The sequence below is a fragment of the Vidua chalybeata genome, chromosome 2, assembly GCF_026979565.1.
Source record: "Vidua chalybeata isolate OUT-0048 chromosome 2, bVidCha1 merged haplotype, whole genome shotgun sequence".
NCBI lineage: Eukaryota > Metazoa > Chordata > Aves > Passeriformes > Viduidae > Vidua > Vidua chalybeata.
In genome coordinates, this window is record NC_071531.1 from 17,617,891 (window position 1) to 17,637,941 (window position 20,051).

Here is a 20,051-nt window from a genome sequence, read left to right on the forward strand (position 1 = left end):
TCCTTGTAGCTGCTGAAATAACATTAAAATACTACCTAAGCACAAGCAGATAAAGTTCCCTATTAAACTGGCAGGGGAAATGAAGTTGCACAGCAACCATGACAGCATCGCATGACACAGGAGCAAATGCCATTCAGGCTAGTGACACTGAAACAGGGAGGAGAATCTAAAATCTCTTTATATTCCCCCCAGCCCCCTCTCTTGGGTGCCTGAAAGAAGGGCACGCACACCGATCACTTATCAGAAAGCAGCAAAAAAAATTCCCAGTGGCATTCTTCTTTTAAATGTCTTTTCATTTTGTAGTCCATCTCATTATTTTTTCAGGGACCTGACTCATCATTTTGAATGTCAATTCTGGTAATTTTCACAGTCTACAGGCTTTGTCCTGTTAAATGGAACAGTTGAACTGACTGTTTTTTTCTTATTTTTGAGGAGTCCTGAAATTCCTCTCTAATATTTGTCATGTTCTGCAGCTGCATTTCTGCCAGGTGAGAATGGGCTGAAGTAGAGCTTAGAGGAACGTGGAACCCTCTCCGCTATGAGAAAATGTGAGTTATAGGCTGGAGTTTCACGTACTGCTGTTTCTGAGCATGTTCTCACTCCCTCCAGTGCTTTGCCTTGCTTCATGTACTGCTTAACAACACAGGAGCTGGCACAGAGCGGGGTGGTGGAGCTCTCATTTCAGGCATCCCACTTCTCATTGTAATGCAATCACTGTCTGCAGATACACAATGCCAGCACATGAGCTGCCAGCAAATGATTTTCCAATTATTGTTCAAACAAATCTATGAAATTAAATTCAAGTGTGATTGTATGTAACAGTTAAATTCTGTAAGCACCTCTTTCCTTTACATGAGGAACAGTATTTCACCTTTTCTTTTTTTCTCGGTCATTTTCTTAGTTTTCCTGCAGTGTGTGTTTGGTATGGTGTTGCTTTCCTCCTGGCATGATGACATCTCTGTTCTAAGCCATATATTTCAATCCAATTGGCAAAAGACCTTTATCCCTGGGACCATGTTCTAGGAAAACATGTTGTTTTGTACCATTTAGAAGGGTTCCTTCACCTGTATCATTTTACGCCTAACCTTTAGCTGGTTAAATGGAGTGATTGATCACCAGCAGTTAAGGACTGCCATAGCCATGAGGAGGGTGGTACACAGATGTCTATTGGCTTTGCAATCATCCTGTTGGCACAGATATCCAGAAGTAGCCACCTGCCAGTATTTTAGATCCTGCCAGCCAAGATCAACTTCACGTGTACAAATTGGTCTCCAGCATCATTTCTCACATTTTTACTCAGAACAAAGTCTTCATTTTAATTGAGACACAGGAACAGAGGGCTATAGAAGTGACATTTCTGCCATCAAGTCTGATCATCTGTTATCACCCAAAGTCACATCCTCTCAACCCTTTCAAAAATGATCAAAGTTCATTTCATGGTATCTAGTGTGCATGTCCCTATATCTGCTGGAATATTGTTGCAGGAATTCAAGGTGTATATGGCTGTAAACTTTGTAACTTCCTCTGTGAGCTTACTTATGACCAGTTCAGAGCCATTTGTTCTCTTGGCAGCATTGCCCTTTGGTCTAAGCAGCTCGCCTCTTGTGTTTGTATTTACCTCCAATGCTCTCCTGCCTCATCTGGGGATGTGCCTGGCCTTAGAAGAAGAGGTGAGGCAGTATATGCCCAGATATAATGTCCATATCCTTGCTTTGCTTTAAATGCCTTATGAAGTGAAAAGCAACTAATTTTGTGTCATTAAAATGTAAATTAGTCTTTTCTTAAGCAGTATAATCAATGGGGTTTTCACAATAGCTATGTTAGTTGCATAACAAAGTACCCACATTAGGCTTTATTATTTATTTAGTAGATTTTATTATTTGTTACGCAAAGCAAGTACTTAAGATAAAACAGGAAAGTAAAGGTATTGGAAACCTGGGGCTAGATCCTTAGACTGAATCTGTAGATTGGGAGGGAATGAGAAAGAAGAAAATAGGTGGTGCATTAAAGAGAGCATTTAGAAACAACCCCGAAGGATGAGAAGAATCTGAGTTCATTTATTTAAAAGGCCCCAAAAGGAAGGGGCTGGAGTGGGGCTAGAAGGAGAGGCAGGAGTAAGGGCAAAAACGAAAGCAAAAGGAAGGGTGAAAAACACAGAGCTACTGATAATTCAAGGACATTGGGTTCAGCTGTAATGAGAACGGCTGCTTGTCCCACAAAAGGCTGCAGTTTTTTAGCTTCTGAAACCATTGTTATTATTGTAATCATGCTTATGGGAAGACAAATTTGTCAAATTCACTGGATTCACATAGCATACAGCCACATTTGGGAAGTGTCTGTGTCCCAGTAACATTGTGCAGCATGATAAAGTTTAATGATTGTAGCCCTATAAGGCCTCAGCCCACAGTACATATTAGTTGTCAAACACCAAAGTGTTTTAGATGTTCTCTATTTCAGTTAGCATTTCCATTGACTATTCTTCAATGTTTTGGTTTGGTTTAAATGTAGAAAATTTACTTGGATGTATATGAAGACATTTTATGCTTTTGTAATGTCAGGGCAGTTAAAATGGGGCAGTGTACCATTTTGCCAATGCAAGAATGAAATAATTTTCAGTGAAAATGTCCCTGTGATTATTGACATTCACTTCCAAGGGAAAATCACCACCTTGTCAATACCAGTGTTATTCTGATAGGACCTGAGGTAATAGATATATTTGTGTGAGTTGGCAGTTTAATAAGCAAACAGACATGTCATTCATGATAAATGTCTCCATGATCCCACCTCTGCCAATCTGTCACATGGAAAGACAATGCTGCTAGTAAAGTCCAAATCCTCTTAAATCCCAACACTAGATTGTAAAATAAAATTGAAGTCATCAAATTAAAGCACAGAGCACACACACAGCTGTAGAACATCAAATTTTCTACAACTCTGCTAGGCTAGACTGTGCTGGGACAATGAAGATTTACACATAATGGGTATAAATGGGTCCTCAATATCATTTAGCTGATAAAGTCTGTACCCCAAAATTGTTTTAGAAAACCTACACCTGAATTCGCTGCAACATGGCAACATATTCTATAGTAGCTATGCAAAAAATCCAAGACTGTATCTTATTTAAAAGCAATATATTTCGGCAGGATAGTGAACATTTTTGCCATGAGCAGTCTGTTGCAGAGGGATCAGCAGTGCTACCTATGTATTTCCTTAACCTGCTTTTCTTTCCCAGAAGGCAAAGAACAGGAGTACAGAGGAGAGTACAAAACACAGAAGTTTCTCTCAGAAAATCTGGGTTATAAAAGTGTCGTGGATTACTTCTGATGATTTATGTGATGGACATGGCAGTCATAACTCCTGATCTAACACCTAGACCTGTGTGGGGTCGTGGGGGTGCAGGAGTGAGTTAACCCAGTGCTCTGTCCCTCAGTGCTTGGCCACACCAGGAAGAGCTGATTTTGGAAAGTCCTGAGCAAGGCAGCTGGCATGGGAGGCAGCGTTGCAATTAGAGGTACTGTTTCACAGATACTTCTCTTTGCTTGCATAAGCAGGTGAGGGCTTTGGGATGTACCAGCTCCCACTGGTGGGATGTACCTACTACCCTGTCAGCTACTTGCTGTGGAATGGAGGGCTGGTAACCATTCCCAGAACAGCTACACAAACAGAGCAATCCAACAGCTTGAGCCTTCTCTGTTTCCTAGTGCCCCACAGCACAGAAGTGCTTTCTAGCAGACACTCTGCCCTCAGCCACAGCAACATTTACAATTAAAACTAGGTCGATAGTTGAAACCACAAGGAACTAATTGTCTACATGAGTAACAGTTCTGGCACTGGCAAGAAAAAGAAAGACAGAAAAACAGGTATTTTGAAAGACTTAAGGAAAATCTTCCTAGGTAATTAATTGCCCTTTGAACAGGAATAGCAAAAATAGGGGAAGAAATGTAATTTGTGAATTTGCACAGATCTCCTCTCTAGAATTCCAAGTGTCTCTCTCATTAAATCATACAACACATTCTAAAATCTTCTCATATTTAAAAAATATGTAGTAATCTCCTTTGTAACTATTTCTGACTAAATACACTGGCACTACAATTCAGAGCAAAGCTCATCTGAGAGTGTTTTCTGGGGCAGCAAGTTAAAATAAAAATTATAAATATTTATAAATTTACAATGCTTTTACCTTCCTGAGCAATATATTCTAGATTCAATACTGTGGATCAATATTACAGTTGAATTATATCACCTTCTGAATCAATCTCCTATGGCTGAGATGCACTGAAAATATTAAAAAGAGAAGGAGGCAATTAATGCAGAAAAAAAAGCCACAAACCTTAAATAAAACCACTTTCTCTCATTTTGCTAAAATAAGCCTTTAGGCAGATGCTAATATTCTGAGCTGGGTGGCAGCCTGAAATGAGTTTGTGGGAATCAGGTAGCACAAATGGGTGGCTCAGAGAGAATATAAAGCCTTCTGTGGGTTTATTTAGCATTTTCCTGATGTCCCAGGTGTCGTCAGGGAGCAGAGAAGACACGATCCTTGTCCCTGGAACACAAAGCCTGTGCAGTGCGGTGTGCAATGCAAAATGCAGGTGTCATACCCAATGTGAGTGCCTGGAACAGGACTCTTGCTACCATCACACCCTGCTGCAACACTTTCCAAGGGCAGAACCCCCTCCAAAATCCAATCCATGCAGAAATCAGTCAAGGATTGGAAGCAGATGAGTCACAAGTATCTAGGGGGTGAAACTGTGTAGGTTATGATTTGAATTCGTACTGTTTTTTTCAGCACACAATATAAACACAAACTAATTTATTCAACACTGCTATTACAAACATTTCTTGTTGACTGCTCTCTACAGAGTGCTTTAAAATAAAAGTTATATCTATTTAACAGTTTTTCAATTGTTGTATATGAGTGAAACTGAGGCTGATCTTGACTAAAGTGAAGTGCCTTGCTGAATATAACTTTGCTGTAATTGCAGACTCCTCAAAATGCATGCGCCTCTAAGAGCTGTTGCTGCATCTCCAGTGGCAATAGCATAAATTTGGAGTATTAAGTAGTTCTGGGTTCCCTCCACAAGGCTCTAGTTTTCCCTGCAGCACCCAAAGGTGCAGAGCAGTTACCCAACTATAGAGCCTGAGGGTGTACACAGCATGCTATCTGAGATCAAAAAAGGTAATCATCTGAATATGCAGCAAACATATAAAAATGGGGTTGGATTCCTAAAGTTATGATTCAGAGGTGGGTACATCAACCATCAACAACTTTTTATTTTCTGTAACAACCCCCAGGGAATTAAATATAATTGTAGGAATCTGCAAGTATGAGCATAATGATTATTATAAGGCAAACTCTGATGGAAATCTACATTATGCCTCTTCTGTGCTGTGTTAGGTTTGTTTCTTTGACCAGCTGTACAAGAGAAGGACGAAGAGCCTCATGTTTGCCACAGGGTGAGATAATTCCTGTAGCCAAGCACTGCAGAGGAGATGATACACGGCCCAGACCCTCACTCACCTTTTCATGATTTTTTCTGAGCACCCATATCCTACACCAAATGTCTCATTTTAGTGAAATATGGACCATGAACTGGTCCAGGTGCCTTTCCAAGTTCTGTTCAGAAAGGGCAGGTTTGGCCCCTGAAAGCACTTAACAGCATAAGCCAGTTCAGCCTCCTGCATGGTGTATTTTCATGTTTTTGGTGCAGTATATAGGGAAGAGGGATACCACTGCCATATAATACACACCTCTTGCTTCTTGCCCACAAATTACCAGGAGCGCTTCTAAACTTACTGTATGCAAAGAACAGTTTGTATTTATACAAGATTAATTTTATCTTGATTTTGTTAAATTTGAAAATATGGCAAAACAGCCTACCTGCTACATCCCAGAGGCATTTGTGAGGTGCTTTAAATACTTAAAGCACACTAAATGCTAAATGGTAAATATCACAATGACAGGCAAACTGCTATTGGTGTAATAGTGAACACTCACAATGTACTGAAACCAATCACTAAAATATTCTTTGCTTCTGCATAGCACAACTACAAGCAGCTGACGTTGAATAGAAGTATCTAGCCCAGTATCTAGAGAGTAAAGACAAGTATTTCTAATTTCACATTTCCATACTCCAAAAAGTGTTAAAAAATTCTGTGCCACGTTGGATGTGCCGGGTTACTCTGTTACTGTTGTGCGAAACAAGTGAGAGGCGATGAGCTTTGCGTAGTGCTCTCTTGGAATTCTGCTTATTCTGCTTCAAATTAATTTGCACTTAGGTGTGGGAATTTTACAAACGTGATATGGCAGCTCAAAATACCACTTTTGCTGCATGAGCAAATGTCAGGAAAACTATCCATCTGCATTCAGAGCAGCACCCAACTGCACTGTTTCCTCCAATAAGATGGTGTCTGATGTCATTCAATCAAACAGATGTATTCATTCCTTTCTCAGGATGAAACAGGAAATATTTGTAAGTGACAGCATATTTATCACTCTGCCAGTGCTGGCACCATCCTTGTTTCCTATTATTTTTCTCAAACTCTTCAGGTAGAGCAATTTGAAGCCCTGCTCAGTAATCCTGCTCCATCTGTCCAAATATTACTGGGCTCCTATCAAGGAATTTCCACAAGAATTATGTAAGTGGATGAAGTTCCATGCTAATATTTATTTATTTAACATCCTAACGAGCACAGCTATCCCGAGCCTGGATCAATAGTAATTCCTTAATAAAAATGCAGTCAAAACCACAATACCCCATCAGAAATAACTGCCTTCTAAACTAATCTGTTTTACAAATGAGCAAATTCACTAAACAACCTGTTAAACAAATACTATCATGTTTACTTTCCACAATGCAAGAAAGGAAAAAATCAAGAAGCATCCCCAGGAAGAAAAAAACTCCAGTAATTACTTAATTTTAAACAATCCTAAGAGCAATAATAGAGTATTTTGCATCTTTGGCTACGTCTATTAAGCAATTAATATTTCACAGTAAGCTGAATGTCAAATGAATACTGCAGGTTGTGTGCTGCTATTTATGCCTGTGGAATGCAATTTTGTTTTTCTGCTTATGTCCTGTTTCATCAGGTCATATCAAATCATATTTTGTCAGTATTTATTAATTCAGCTAATGGTAGTCACATGACACACACTTCAATATTCTTAGTGCTAAAAACAAATACTTTCTATAGTTCCAGGTGGTTTTTTTTTTTTTTTTAATGTGACTAGATACATCCAGTAAACCAGTGACTTGCATGCCAAATTTATTGCATTTCAAGCATGTTTTTACTTAAAGTGTTGAGCAGTCATTTAAATTAATATTCCCCTTTCCTTTTAAATTGCAACCCACAGACTACTGAAGAGATTATTTCCTCTTTGCACGAGGAGTGACTTGAGCTAATGCTAATGGGAATTACTGAGGCATACCATTAAAGTTCTAGACAGCCTCAAGTTTTCAACAAGACCAAGAAGTGACCGCTGTGCCACTTAGAGACTATTTTGCAAAAAGTAAAATGTTAGCAAAGAAACATAGGCAAATTTTCCTTCCACCCCACTATTACTAAGTTTCATTTTAGTTGTACACATGGGAAAACAAAAAATGAAACATCTACATTGCATCCAGAAAAACAGAAAGTGAAAGAAAGGGATGAAGAGAAAAAAAATAAAATTAACTGGTTTACCTGATACTGTACAACACCTTTCCAGTTTTAGAAATCCTCAGCAACTTGTTGTCTGTTGTGACATCATGGAAATTTGCTCCCTTCTCATTGGCAAAGAATAGATCTGGCTTCCAAATAGAATCCAGCATAGAGGGATCCAAATCCAGGGAATCATCAGGATATTCGCTGTAAGCCAGACGTGAGTCATTCCACTGCTGCCTCAAAAAAATGTTCACTCTGTAGTCCTACAGAAATGTCATGTAAACAGGTTACTAAGCCACCAAAACTGGAAGCCCACTTTCAGCTTGCTTTATGTTCTTAGATATACTGCAGTACCAGCATTACAGCAAACATTTGTGTTATCCTTTGAACATCAGAGTTGTCATTTGAAAATAAAGTTGTCAAAGTGCTGCATTGAACCAAACAAACAGAACTGGTTCATTTTCCAAATCAAAATTCCTTCAGTGATAAGAAAAATATTAACTGCAGTCTCCACAATTAAATGTAACCCTATTTCAAATGTTGTGGATTACCTAAGAGATATTTGTAAATTCAAAAAGAATGGCAGCTAAATATATACAAGTTCATCAAAGATGCTAAAAAAATACCAGTTTAAATAATACGTAAATCATTTATGTCTAATGTACTCATGAATAGTTTTTTAATTCCAGTGAGGCCAAAATTGTATAGCAGAAATTAAATCACCACTTCTTATTTACTACTTGTTTCCTTTTCCTAGTTACTGTATGATTTCTGTGTATGTTCCTTCATTTACTTCTCTCTGTCTGCATCATATTAAAATCGGCCTGATTGTATTCTTCTGCTTGGTGGTCTGCTAGTCACAACTCAGAAAGGCAGCAATTACTTAGAGGTTCATTTAGAGCCAACACTATGTCAAGAACTGGTTATTAAAGGGGAGTTTGAAAAAAGCTTTCAGGTTCTAAACTCTCTGCAGGGAGTGGAAAGAAGAAAATGCTTACTCTCCTAATCCCAGCTTTCCAAAGTCAGCAAATAAGATCTTCATCTCTCTGAAATTACCATTTTTAATTTGTTTGTGAACACTCTTTTAGAAATACCATCTACTCTTCCTCTAAAAGAAAAATATTTAATAATATTTGTCATGATTATATTATCTGAAGGAATGCTTTATCAAATAATTCTGCTGATACTACAAAGCATTAAATTTAGGATTTTCAGCTGCACATTAAAATGGCAACACTATGCTTTTGAGTTGGAAAATGTATGAGCTGACTGGATTTTAGTCAGATACCTGAACTGCATAGAAAAGAACTTACCACCCTTGAAATGTAGATAAATATTCTCACTCTGATGAGAGCTGCAGAAAGCAGCTTGCCCAATATGCAGACTCTGTGAATGAGCCCCTCTGAGCTTCAGTTTTCACCCCCTTTGCTCTGTGGGGTAGTGAGGTGTGCTGCTGCCCTGACAGAATATTTCTGACATCCAAACTGATGCAGATTTTGAATCCAATGGGAAGATGCTTTACAATGTCAGTAGGTGAATAACTTTTCTTTCTTTGTTTTTCATTTTCATTTTGCTCTTGGGTAGATGTGATTCCAAACAGGAATGTTGACTAATCAGAGCAAGACAGACCTGAGAGAGGTCTCAAGAATAGCATTTATTAAAGATACGTACAAAAGCCTGTATCTGTTTTTCACAAGTCATTGTACCTTTTATGATGTTCTTGTTTCAGACATTTAAATATAAAATAGTTACTTGCAGTTCTGAGCTTATAAAATGTCATTGCATCTTTGAGGATACATCATCCATAATTAATGGATGATATAAAATATTAACCCTTATTTCTTGGTCTTAGAAACTGAGTTTCTTCTGTTTATAATGTGTCTTTAGGCTTATATTTATATTCAAGTATATATGAGTCTCAGAGTTTATATGGGACAGCTTTAGCTATAAATCCAGGAATGCACTGATTCAAATTCTGCAGAAAAGAAGGCAGGAGCAACTGCTGATAGAATAAAATTGCTAAACTAGTTATGAGACTGCCTTTAATTCTTCATGGTGATATGATATAATGAAGTCTATGGAAAACAGAGGAATTTTTTTCCCCCATGACATAGAAATCATACATAACTCAGGTCAGTAAATTATATAGAAATATCTAAAAAATTGCTTTGATGAACTTCAGTGGTTGGTGATTTTAGATAATAAAAAGCTGTCTGGAAAATCTTTATTCATAGAAGATATTTCATATGATAATATATATTATACCAAAATCATAAATAGTACCAGTAAGATTACTCTATATTTTTCAATATGTCCCTTCATAAATTTATCAGTCATCACACCAATACACTTCGAAATGCTTTCCCTCTGCAAGTTTTGTTGATAGAAGCAAAACAGAACTGAAACCTTTTTTTACATCTGATGGGCTTTGCATATATATGTGTAGATATTTTAATGAGAAATAAAAATGTAAATATAACATGCACATCACAAGAACAGCATTATTTTTTCCTCCTATGCTTGCTGCACAAGCAGTTGAGAGGGATGCATGTTTACACAGTCAGACCCAATCATGTGCAGAATTTTGAATTTACTTTTCCTGAGCTACCATTGTAACTATGTTTTGAAGGAAAATTCTCTTGAGAATAGTAGACAACATGGAGCTGAGGCACACTACAGTGTGTATTTGGCAAGGTCCTGAGGGTAGAAGTGGGTGTGCTGTAGTAAAGCACTCCAACACAACCACAAATACACCTACTCTGCAAATTCCTTCTGACAGCATCACCACTCTGAACAAGGAGTGTGGACCTGAAGATTCAATCTCAGATGCACTACCAGTGTCAGCAATAGCTCAAGGCAACTCAGATAAACAATTTTCCTCTGTTCCCAAGCCATAACCTCGCATAACAAACATACTGAAAGAATATTAATCTGATTAGATTTAGTAGCTCTATCTGAAGATTTAGGGACTTGATCCACAGATATACTTAGTCTGTATTATAGGAATGTAGATAGATATCATTTTTCAGCAAATCTAAATCCAGATTCACTGCCCAGAACAAAGCTCTGGATCCCTTTGGCTTCAGCAGTGCTGTGGCAGGAGGAGTGCAGGGGAGCCCCCTGCCCTTTCAGTGCTGCTTTCCGTCTCTGACCAGCATTTGTCTTAGGTCTGAGCTCTCCTCCCATCTTCCCCTCCAACAGCAGTGATTGCCCAGGAGTTGAGTTGGGAGTCTGAAACAAATAGCAGACTTAGCTGGCCTTCCATGAATAGGAGGGGTTTGCCAAAAAGACTCTCTCTAAACCCTAAAGATAAATGCTAACTGAAAAGCAGTGGTTTGATGACCTATTCCAAGGCCATGCAACAGAAAAAGCACTTGGCCACCTGTGGGCATAAGCATGCAATGTGCCCCCAGTGGCTTCAGTGGGAGCCTTTTATTTAGTTAAAAGTATACATGTGAATTAATCAGGATCTAATAATCTTATTTGTAATTATGGGGTTTTTCCTTCTAAATGGGAGATAGTATCATACAGCCAGCCACAACAAAGCTTTTAAAATTAAGAAATAGCAATTTTTTTCTGCTGACATAAGTACTCAAAACACAACTGGAGTTTGGATCATTTACCCTAACAGAGAACCTGCTGCATAGTGTCAGTCATTGATTACAGGGCACAACAACAATAACAATGTCCTCACAGTTAGTCATTTCTGTAATTAACAATTAGCTTGTCAATGTACAAACCACTCTTAACTTCTCCTGCAGCTGATAGCTAAAAAATCCTGGTCATTAGGAACACTGAACATCTGAATTCTTTGGGATGCTGCCCAGGCTGATGTAGATTACTCATCTGTGATACTCAACTGCAGTCATGCTGTACAGTGAATTTTCTGCTGAACACTGCATGTGTAAATACTTCCAAAAATAGATATAGATTTTACTCTCATAGCTGCTTTATTCAGAAAAATATTTTTCTCTTTCTTTGCAAGTTAGGGCTTAAATTAAAGACAAATCAAAGAAAATTTTCGACTATATAATCTTAACTCTGGCCTTTTTTTTACTATTTTCATTTTGGTATAACATATATCATTTAATAAGGAAGAAAAACACTTCTTTTGCAGGAAAAGTAGTCTATTGGGATACTGTCCCATATGTGCATTATAGAGCAGAAAGAGAGTTACATCTGCATTTTATTTCTCTAGATCTTTGGGAATAAAACTCATGAAGAGTCTATGGAATTCATCCATCTGAATCAGCATAAAATCCCAGGTTTATTTCTTAATGTAAGGTTTTCATTTTTAGAAGAGCGTTCTGCACATTGGAGTTGTGCTGGCCTTTCACATAGGGAGGAATTTTATCCTGTACTGTGTGTCTTAATCAGAGGACAGGATCTACTCCTGATAATGTTACTGAATTTAGTAGGTCTGGGACTGTAATCCCATTTGCTGTGTTAATTGCTCCTCCTGAAAGCTTCCCTGAGCAAGTTTTCATCTTCCAAGTTTCCAAAGGACTGCTGTAGATGGTCCAAGTTATATTCTGATAATGTCCTTCAGTGCATGTACATGGTTTCACTAAGCATTGCTCTCCTCTGAGACAGGAGTGTCTCTATTGAATTTGCAACCCAGGCTTTTGAATTAATCATTTAGTTTTATGTCAAAATCATCAAGAGCATTTTATAGGGAAAAAATGATTCCTAGGAGTCAAACAAACTTGTTATTTATCACAAGGGATGCCAACAATTTTACCACACGATTATATCTATTTCAGAAAGACAGAGTAGTTGGAACAGCAATTGATGTCTGCCTCTCAGAGCAGACCCCTAAAACTAGTCACAATAGTCATTAAAGGAGTGAAAACATTAAGAAAACCAGTATCAAATAAGTAAGCAGCATCTTAGAGAAATCTTTCCACACTTTCAGCAGATATAATGAACAAAGCAAAATAAGAAAGCCAATAGTCTTTGTTTTCATCTACTTGAATGTTTGGCTATTTTCAGCAAAATGTGTTAATGAACATTGGAAAGGTGCACATTAACATATTTGATAGAAGGTAAAATGTAATGAGGGGATTTAATCAAAGCAATGAAGGAGTCTAATTAATGCAATCAGCATTAGGTCGTGCAAATATTTTCATTGAATGCCATCTTGTAAAGCTAGTGACGTGCAGGATTTTTTCTACTTAATGCTCTGCTGATGTCTCTACACACTGAGATCAACAGACATGGCTGGGTAAAAATGCTGCATTCACAGCTATCTTCTCAGAATCCTTAAAACACTGGAAAACAATTCATGTTTTCCAAAATTAATGAAAATTAAGTCTGTTGATAATTATGTTACATCCTGATATGTTTATTTCCCTGTCATTTTAAAATTTGTTTTAGTTTTCTTTTAAGGGGTTTTTAAAATATTACAGATACTTAGTCTAAAGCATTAACTTATCTGTTTTATAGCTCTGCATATTACAGCTTGTCATTTATAGCAGTTTTCCCACACTGTTAAAGAAAGCAACCTGGCCTAGCAATAACTTGCCTTTTATCTCTACAAAACATTAAATAACAGGGTGGGATTTTAAATAAAATTGTTTAGGAGCAGAAGATTTGTGTTCCTTCATTCTTTAATGAAAGAACCTTACAAAAATGATGGCATGAGTTACAATTGAATCTAAATTAATATTAAACAAAATACATAAGTCAGGCTAAAAATCTTCCTTCAGAATGCAGGGCCTGCAAGGCAGTATCTATTCCATCTTACAAAAAAGCTGCTTTTTTGGTTTACTACAAGTGGGCAGCAAGTTCATTAGTAATTACCAAGTTTTCAGTCCTACAGGAAGCCAAGCACTTTTATTGCCTCTGGCTTCAGCAAATCCAGAAAAACCTGGATACTGTGTTTTTCCTGTGATTCCAGGAATCTCTGGAAAACAGAGCTGTGAAACTACACTGCAATTTCTTCAAAAGTGCCATAGATATGAGCACTTAATAATTATTATAGGTTTATCATGTTATTATTATAAATTTGTCAAAAAATATCTCTGTGGATTAACTCCCATGGTCAGGTGTATGTAGGCTTGAATAAAAAAACAGATCTTTTTGAAAAAGATTTAAAAATTCAGCATCTTTTTTAAATGGAATCAGAAAAATATTTTTTTTATTTTTCTTAGCAAATATTGAAAAAGATAATAGACTGATAGACTTCTAGACTAAAAATTTTTAAAAATAAGTTGGATGAAAATGTTAACTTTCATTTTTTCTTAGCTTGATTTTGTTTATCCTATGTTTTGCAATTTTTAAAATTAAAATTTGACTTTTTGTTTTAACTGTGTTCTTTGCATTCAGTCAAAATACAAATTTCAGTCAGGTGAATCCCATAATTTCCTAGTACTAATTTAACCTCAAAATACCTAAGTCTTATACCCACATGTTCTAGTCATTTGACTCAAGTTTTACTCTTCCTTCTGTGACTGATGAGGCTGCAATTCACAGAGATCTATCTCAGTTAAACAAGACCATTTTCTGCAGCAGCAGGTGATTCAGCATGTGGTGTAAAACACGCTCAAATATGGTGCACTTGGCAGGGAAACCCACAGCTGAGCTCCAGCCGTTCCTCTGCCTCTTCAGAGCTAATGAAACCTGAGAAAGCAGGTCTGCACACACCTATATTTGCTGCCATCACAGTCACTGTGGTGCAGTCCCTGTGTAGGTGTGCTTAGACTTGCTAGGTGAGTTTAATTATATATATAAAAATTATTTTATATGTATTTTATGTTATTTTATTTTATGTTATTTTTACTCTGGTTTTTAGTAGGTTTTTAGTAGCTTCATAGTAAATGTCCCCACATCCTGAGCATCTCTATTCTACATCACATCCCACTCCTTCACAAGATGGCTTCAATGATCAGTCCCACTCACCATTGTAGTTTCTGCTATTGAACCAAAGCTGTTGATAAATATGTTGCAGGTAACATTTACAGGAGGACCTGCAAGTTGAACAATAAATAGAAAAATTGACAGGTTGTGTTCATGACATATATTAAGTATTGTTGTTCTCTTGCCAATGGCATCAGAGCACTTACCATTGTGGTTTCTGTGACTGATCCAAAACTGTTGATAAAAATATTGCAAGTAACGTTTACTGGAGGACCTGTGGAATGCAATAAAAATGTTGCAATATACATTGAAACAAAAGTACAGACCCTCAGCCTCCGTACAATCTGGTACAGATGTGGCTGAAAACAAGTAGAAAGTGAGTTTTCCCAAAGAGCTCATGTAAATTTTGATCAAAAGAAAAGCATTATCAACACTAATTTATTAACTTCGTTTCATTGGAAGTTGTTATATAAACACACAGAACTACGTCCTTGCATTTAGAGATTCACAAGAGAGTTGAGTGAGGGCTTTTTTCTTATCCACAGTACCAGTGCAGAATATACTTTAGCACTGCAACTACTCCTCTCTCCCTTCTCCCTTCATCCAGAACTTAAAAGGTTATCTCTCCACATTTACTCCACTCCATAGGCAAACATTTGCCACTGAAATTCCCAGCAAAGGCAACTTTTCACATTGACTCCAGACCGCAAGCAGCTCTTCCTGCACCTGATCTGGAAGTGTCTGGCTTACCATGACCAAATATTTTAGCAGTATCTGTTCTGGCTTGAACAGATAGCTTTCATTAAACAGCTATTTGTATTCTCTTCCCTCCCACCACCTTTGCTGTTATTCAGCAGTCACTGACGTGTGACAGAATGAATGAGGACTTAATATTTAATTAGTTGCCTATTAGCCTCCTTGATTTTTTAGGTGTGACGAAATAAACAGAGGTTCTCAACAGAATCAAAAAGGATTCGTGCTAAAGGCCTGAATTTCAGTGGCACAGAAGTTGGTACAAGCATTGAGTATCAAGAAATTTCTTCTCTCTTTTGCCATTACTATTTTTAATCACAGCATATTCCTTATAAACGAAAAAATGTTAGTGCAGAGAATATAAATATCCCCATCTGGTTTATAATTCAGGTCTGAAATTTATTTACAAAAGATGGAAACATTATTACTTTCTTTTTCATAAAATGGAAGAATAATAATGAGTCCATTGTCAACTTCCTGAGTGCTAGACTACCCACCTTAAAGGAAATAATCATGTTGGTTTTGGGAATAAAAACCACAACAGTAACATGTTTTGAGGCTGTTAAATTCCAATGAGGTGTGTTGTTCAGCTCAGTTTTTTTTTACAATAATTGTTTTTAAAACACTTCCTTTTATTTTGAAAATATGTTTTCATTTCCAATACCAAGTCAAAACCAAGCCAAATAGTCTGCTATTTTCCCTCCATATTATCATTTTTGTTCCTTTTAATTGGTGGTATTTCTACTAGCTAGGCACCTTGAACAATGTGTTTCTCTACATCCAGACATCCTGAGTCACTGTATCACTGAGGCTGGAAGGAACCTCTGGAGATCACCCAGTCCCTACAGTCCATCTTGTCCCAGAGAAGGATCAGCTAGAGAAGGACTGTGCCACATCAGACTCTGAATACATCCAGAGATGGACGCTCCACAGATTCTCTAGGCAACCTGTGCCAGTGTGCAGTCACCCTCACAGCAAAATGCTTCTCTTATTCTTAAGTGGAATTTCATGGTTTCAACTTGTATCCACTGCCTCTTTTCCTGTAACTAGGCACCACTGAGAAGAAGAATCTGGCTACCTTTTCTTTACTTACACTTCATCATTTATTCATGCACATGGCTGAGATTCCCCAGAACCATTTTTCCCCAGGCTGTGGCCTCAGCAATCTCAGCCTCTTCTTGTATGACAGATCCTCCAGTCTCTTAACTACCTTCATAACATTTTGCTGGACCCATAGCAATAAATTCATGTCTCTCTCATACTGGGGAGTCCAGAGCTGGGCTCAGCATTCCAGGTGTGTCTCAGCAATTCTGAGCAGAGCAAAGGATCCCTTCCCTCAACCTGCTGGCTATGCTCTGCCTAATGCAGCCGAAGAATCCATTGGCTGCCTTTGCTGCAGGGGCACGTTGCTGGCTCATGTACAACTTGCTGTCCACCAGGAGCCCCACGGCCTTTTCTGCAAATCTGCATTCCAGCTGGGCATCTCCCAGATTGTTCCTTCCAAGTTGCAGGACTGCATTCCCTTTCCTGAACACAGTGAGGGCGTGTTGGTCTATTTCTGCACCTTTTCCTGGTCCCTCTGAATATCAGGCAACTCTCTAGGGCATCAACCATTCCTCCCAGTTTTCTATCCTGCAAATTAATTGAGGGTGCACCATGTCCCATTATCCAGGTAATTAATGAAGATGTTAAAAAGTACTGGCCCAGTACCTGTGCCAGTAGTACAACAGTAGTGACAGTGTGCTGCTGATCACAACCCTTTGAGCATTGCAATTCAGTCAGATTTTCATGCCCACTTAGCTGGTCTGTTCCAATAATCTGTTCCATGTTGCGAGAAACACTAACAAAACCCTTGCTAAAGTTGAGATATACACTGCTCTTCCCTGATTCATTAAGCCTTTCAAGTCGTCATAGAAGACTATTAGCATTCCAAGGAATGATTTCCCATTCAGAAATCCATGTTGACTACAACCAGTCATCTTCCTGTCCTTCATGTCTGGAAATGGCTTCAAGAGGATTTGCTCCAGGCTTTGAGGTAAGGCTGGCCAGCCTGTAACTCCTGTATTCTCCTGCCTGTCTTTCTTAGGGATAGGAGTGACATTTTTTCCCCATATGATTAGGAACCTCCACCAGTTGCCATGACCTTTTAAAGATAATTAAGAATGCAACAACCTAGCTTCCACAGCTATGCTAAGTACTTGTGGGTGTTTCCTATGTGGTCTCATGGACTTGTCTGTGTCTAGTTTGCCTAAGTGCTCTGTAGCCGAGTTCTTCATCACTAAGTTTTTATTGATTTTGGACTTTTTTGCAGGTCTCAGTGGCATGGGATTCCTAAAGACCATTCTTGATGGTAAAAACTGTGGAGAAGGAGGATCACAGCTGTTGTCTTGCAAAGGCCATCATATGTGAGCATCACAGTTCCAGCTCCTGAGTGCCAGCAGAACATAGTACACATGCTTAACAGTGTTAGGAAAACATGGCTTATGTATGTTAGGAAATATGCTGCCATATCACAAACTGTAGTCCAGATGTGCAGGAGTAGGTACATGGATAGGAGTAGGTACATGCCAGAGCACTGTATTTTAAAATAAAGCAAATACCTCCCTCCGTTTCCGTACTTAATTATAATTAAGTCTTTAACTTGCCTTCTGCTGGTAGAAGTGGAACACTCTAAGAATTATAAGAACACTGTAAACTCAGTAAAAACCCAGACAGATCAGGTTTGTTCCTCACCTGAAGAACTTGAATATAAATAAGTCTATGGACCTGATTAGGTGCTTCCCAGTCTTGAGGGAATTGACTGATGTAGTTGTCAAATTACTCTCCATGATATTTGAAAAGCCATGGCAATCAGGTGAAGCTCTTGGTGGCTGGCAAAAGGGAAGCGTTGCACTCATTTTTAAAATGGGAGAAAAGGGGACCCTGGGAACTACTGACCTGTTAGCCTGACCTCTGTCCTTGTGAAGATCATGGAACAGATCCTCCTAGGAGCTGTGCTAAGGCACATGGAGGACAGGGAGGTGATTTGGGACAGCCAGCACACTTTCAACAAGGACACACCTTGCCTGACAAACCCAGTGGCCTTCTATGGTAGAGTGACTACATCAGTGGGCAAGGGAAGGGCTACTGATGTCAATTATCTGGACTTCTGTAAGGCCATTGATACAGTCACCCACAACATCCTGCTCTGGGAATTGGAAAGGTGTGTAAAATTTGTTCAGCCTGGAGAAGAGAAGGTCCCAGGGACACCTTATTGCAACTTTTCAATACTTGAAGCAAGCCTGTAAGAAAGATGGGAACAAATTTTTTAGTGGAGGCATTCTGCAGTAGGACAAGGGGTAATGGTAAACTAAAACACACTTCATCCTGTAAGATTTTTCTAATCTAATAGTTCAATTAAAATGAAAGCAGCAAACTCCCATGAAGCATAGCCAAGGTTTCAGGACACAATCTAAAATCTTCAAAGGAAAAGGAAATAATCAATTTGACTTTACTGCCTAAAAGCTAAAAAGAGTTGACATTACCTACAAAAAAATAATCAAAGTATACTTTTATAACTAAATCCTTTTCTCCCCCTAGTTTTCCTTTTGTCACTTCCAATGCAACAAGGTAACAGTTCAGGTGCCTTTCAGGCACATTCAAGATAATCAAAGTGTTCTTTTAGTCATAAGGGAAATGTTTCTCAAAAGGACTCAGGCAAAAAAAAAACCACCAAACCAAGCCCAAACCAGGCAGCTAATGCTCAAATCAACCAGAAAATACATGTCTGGTATTCTGATAAACAGCTAAGATATTGCTTCTGTTCCCTGCAGCTCCCTTTCCTCTGCTTCCCCAGAGGGGTTGCTGATGCTGCTGATGCCAGTCAACAGAGCTCTCTGATACACTGCCTTCCTGAAAAACCCTGACATTAGAATGTGTCACACACCTCCTGTGACTTTGGGGCACTTAACACTTACAGAAAGTCTGTGGCACTCATCTGCTCACCTTACCCACAAGAAACCAGAATACACGGAATATTTCCCTAAATGTGCGGTGGCATGTTGCCTGAAAACTCCTGTACCCAAGGTGTCTGTGATCTTATTGCCATCTGGCTAGAGAATGAATCTATTCCTTATCCGCTGCCAGAGGAGGTGAATCCATCCCAGTGTGTGGAACAGTCCCCATATGGAGTGATGAGTGCTGAGAGGAACACATTCGAGCCCTATCCAGCTCCTAACTCCAGCCTCTGCTAAATATTCTTCAGTATTGATGGCACACAGTCACAAATCTTGCTTCATTTAATAGATTCTTGAGGAGATTTACTCGTACTCTTTCCCTGGAGATGATTTTAACTGCAACTAATGATATCTACATCCTCAAGTTCATCCCAACTATTGTCTTTTTTGGTGTAGAGTTTCCAGGTCGCACCTGGCAGACTTTTCTCTTCACAATAATTCCAACTATATGGCTAAATTGTCCTTAGTGGGAAGGGAATATTATAATCACACAAGAGATTGTGTGATTTTGATTGCCAATTTTTTTTGATATGTGTATTTATTAAGGGATTTTGTAAGGCAAACTAAAATATGGTACACAAGAGAACTGTGGGCAAAGCATAGACATCGAAGCAAAAATAAAAGATAATGAGACAGAACCACCTGATGGAACGACAGTGGAATTATTGGCAAGATATTTCCAGATCTGTGAAGAATCTTGTATCTTTTTCTATACGTAGTATTTTCTGGTCTACCTTCTCAATTCGACTCTGTGCCAATGCAGAGTTTTTTTCTCACTATCTCAAATTATTTATTTTGTATATA

At 38.4% G+C, this 20,051-nt stretch overlaps 1 protein-coding gene across 5 annotated transcripts in view; it reads right to left on the reverse strand.

Annotated features, from left to right (window-relative positions):
- GLRA2 (glycine receptor alpha 2) overlaps window positions 1-20,051 on the reverse strand; it is a 122,315-nt gene that overhangs the window by 82,773 nt on the left and 19,491 nt on the right. For 3 of the 5 annotated variants that reach the window (XM_053936211.1, XM_053936209.1, XM_053936207.1), the window contains exons 3-4: window positions 14,542-14,609; window positions 7,681-7,904 (exon numbers count right to left, since the gene is read on the reverse strand). In XM_053936211.1, coding sequence (XP_053792186.1) covers window positions 7,681-7,904; window positions 14,542-14,609 — 292 coding nt within the window. Of the gene's footprint in view, window positions 1-7,680; window positions 7,905-14,541; window positions 14,610-14,705; window positions 14,774-20,051 lie in introns of all 5 variants that reach the window. The other 2 variants (XM_053936210.1, XM_053936208.1) reach the window with 1 other exon arrangement.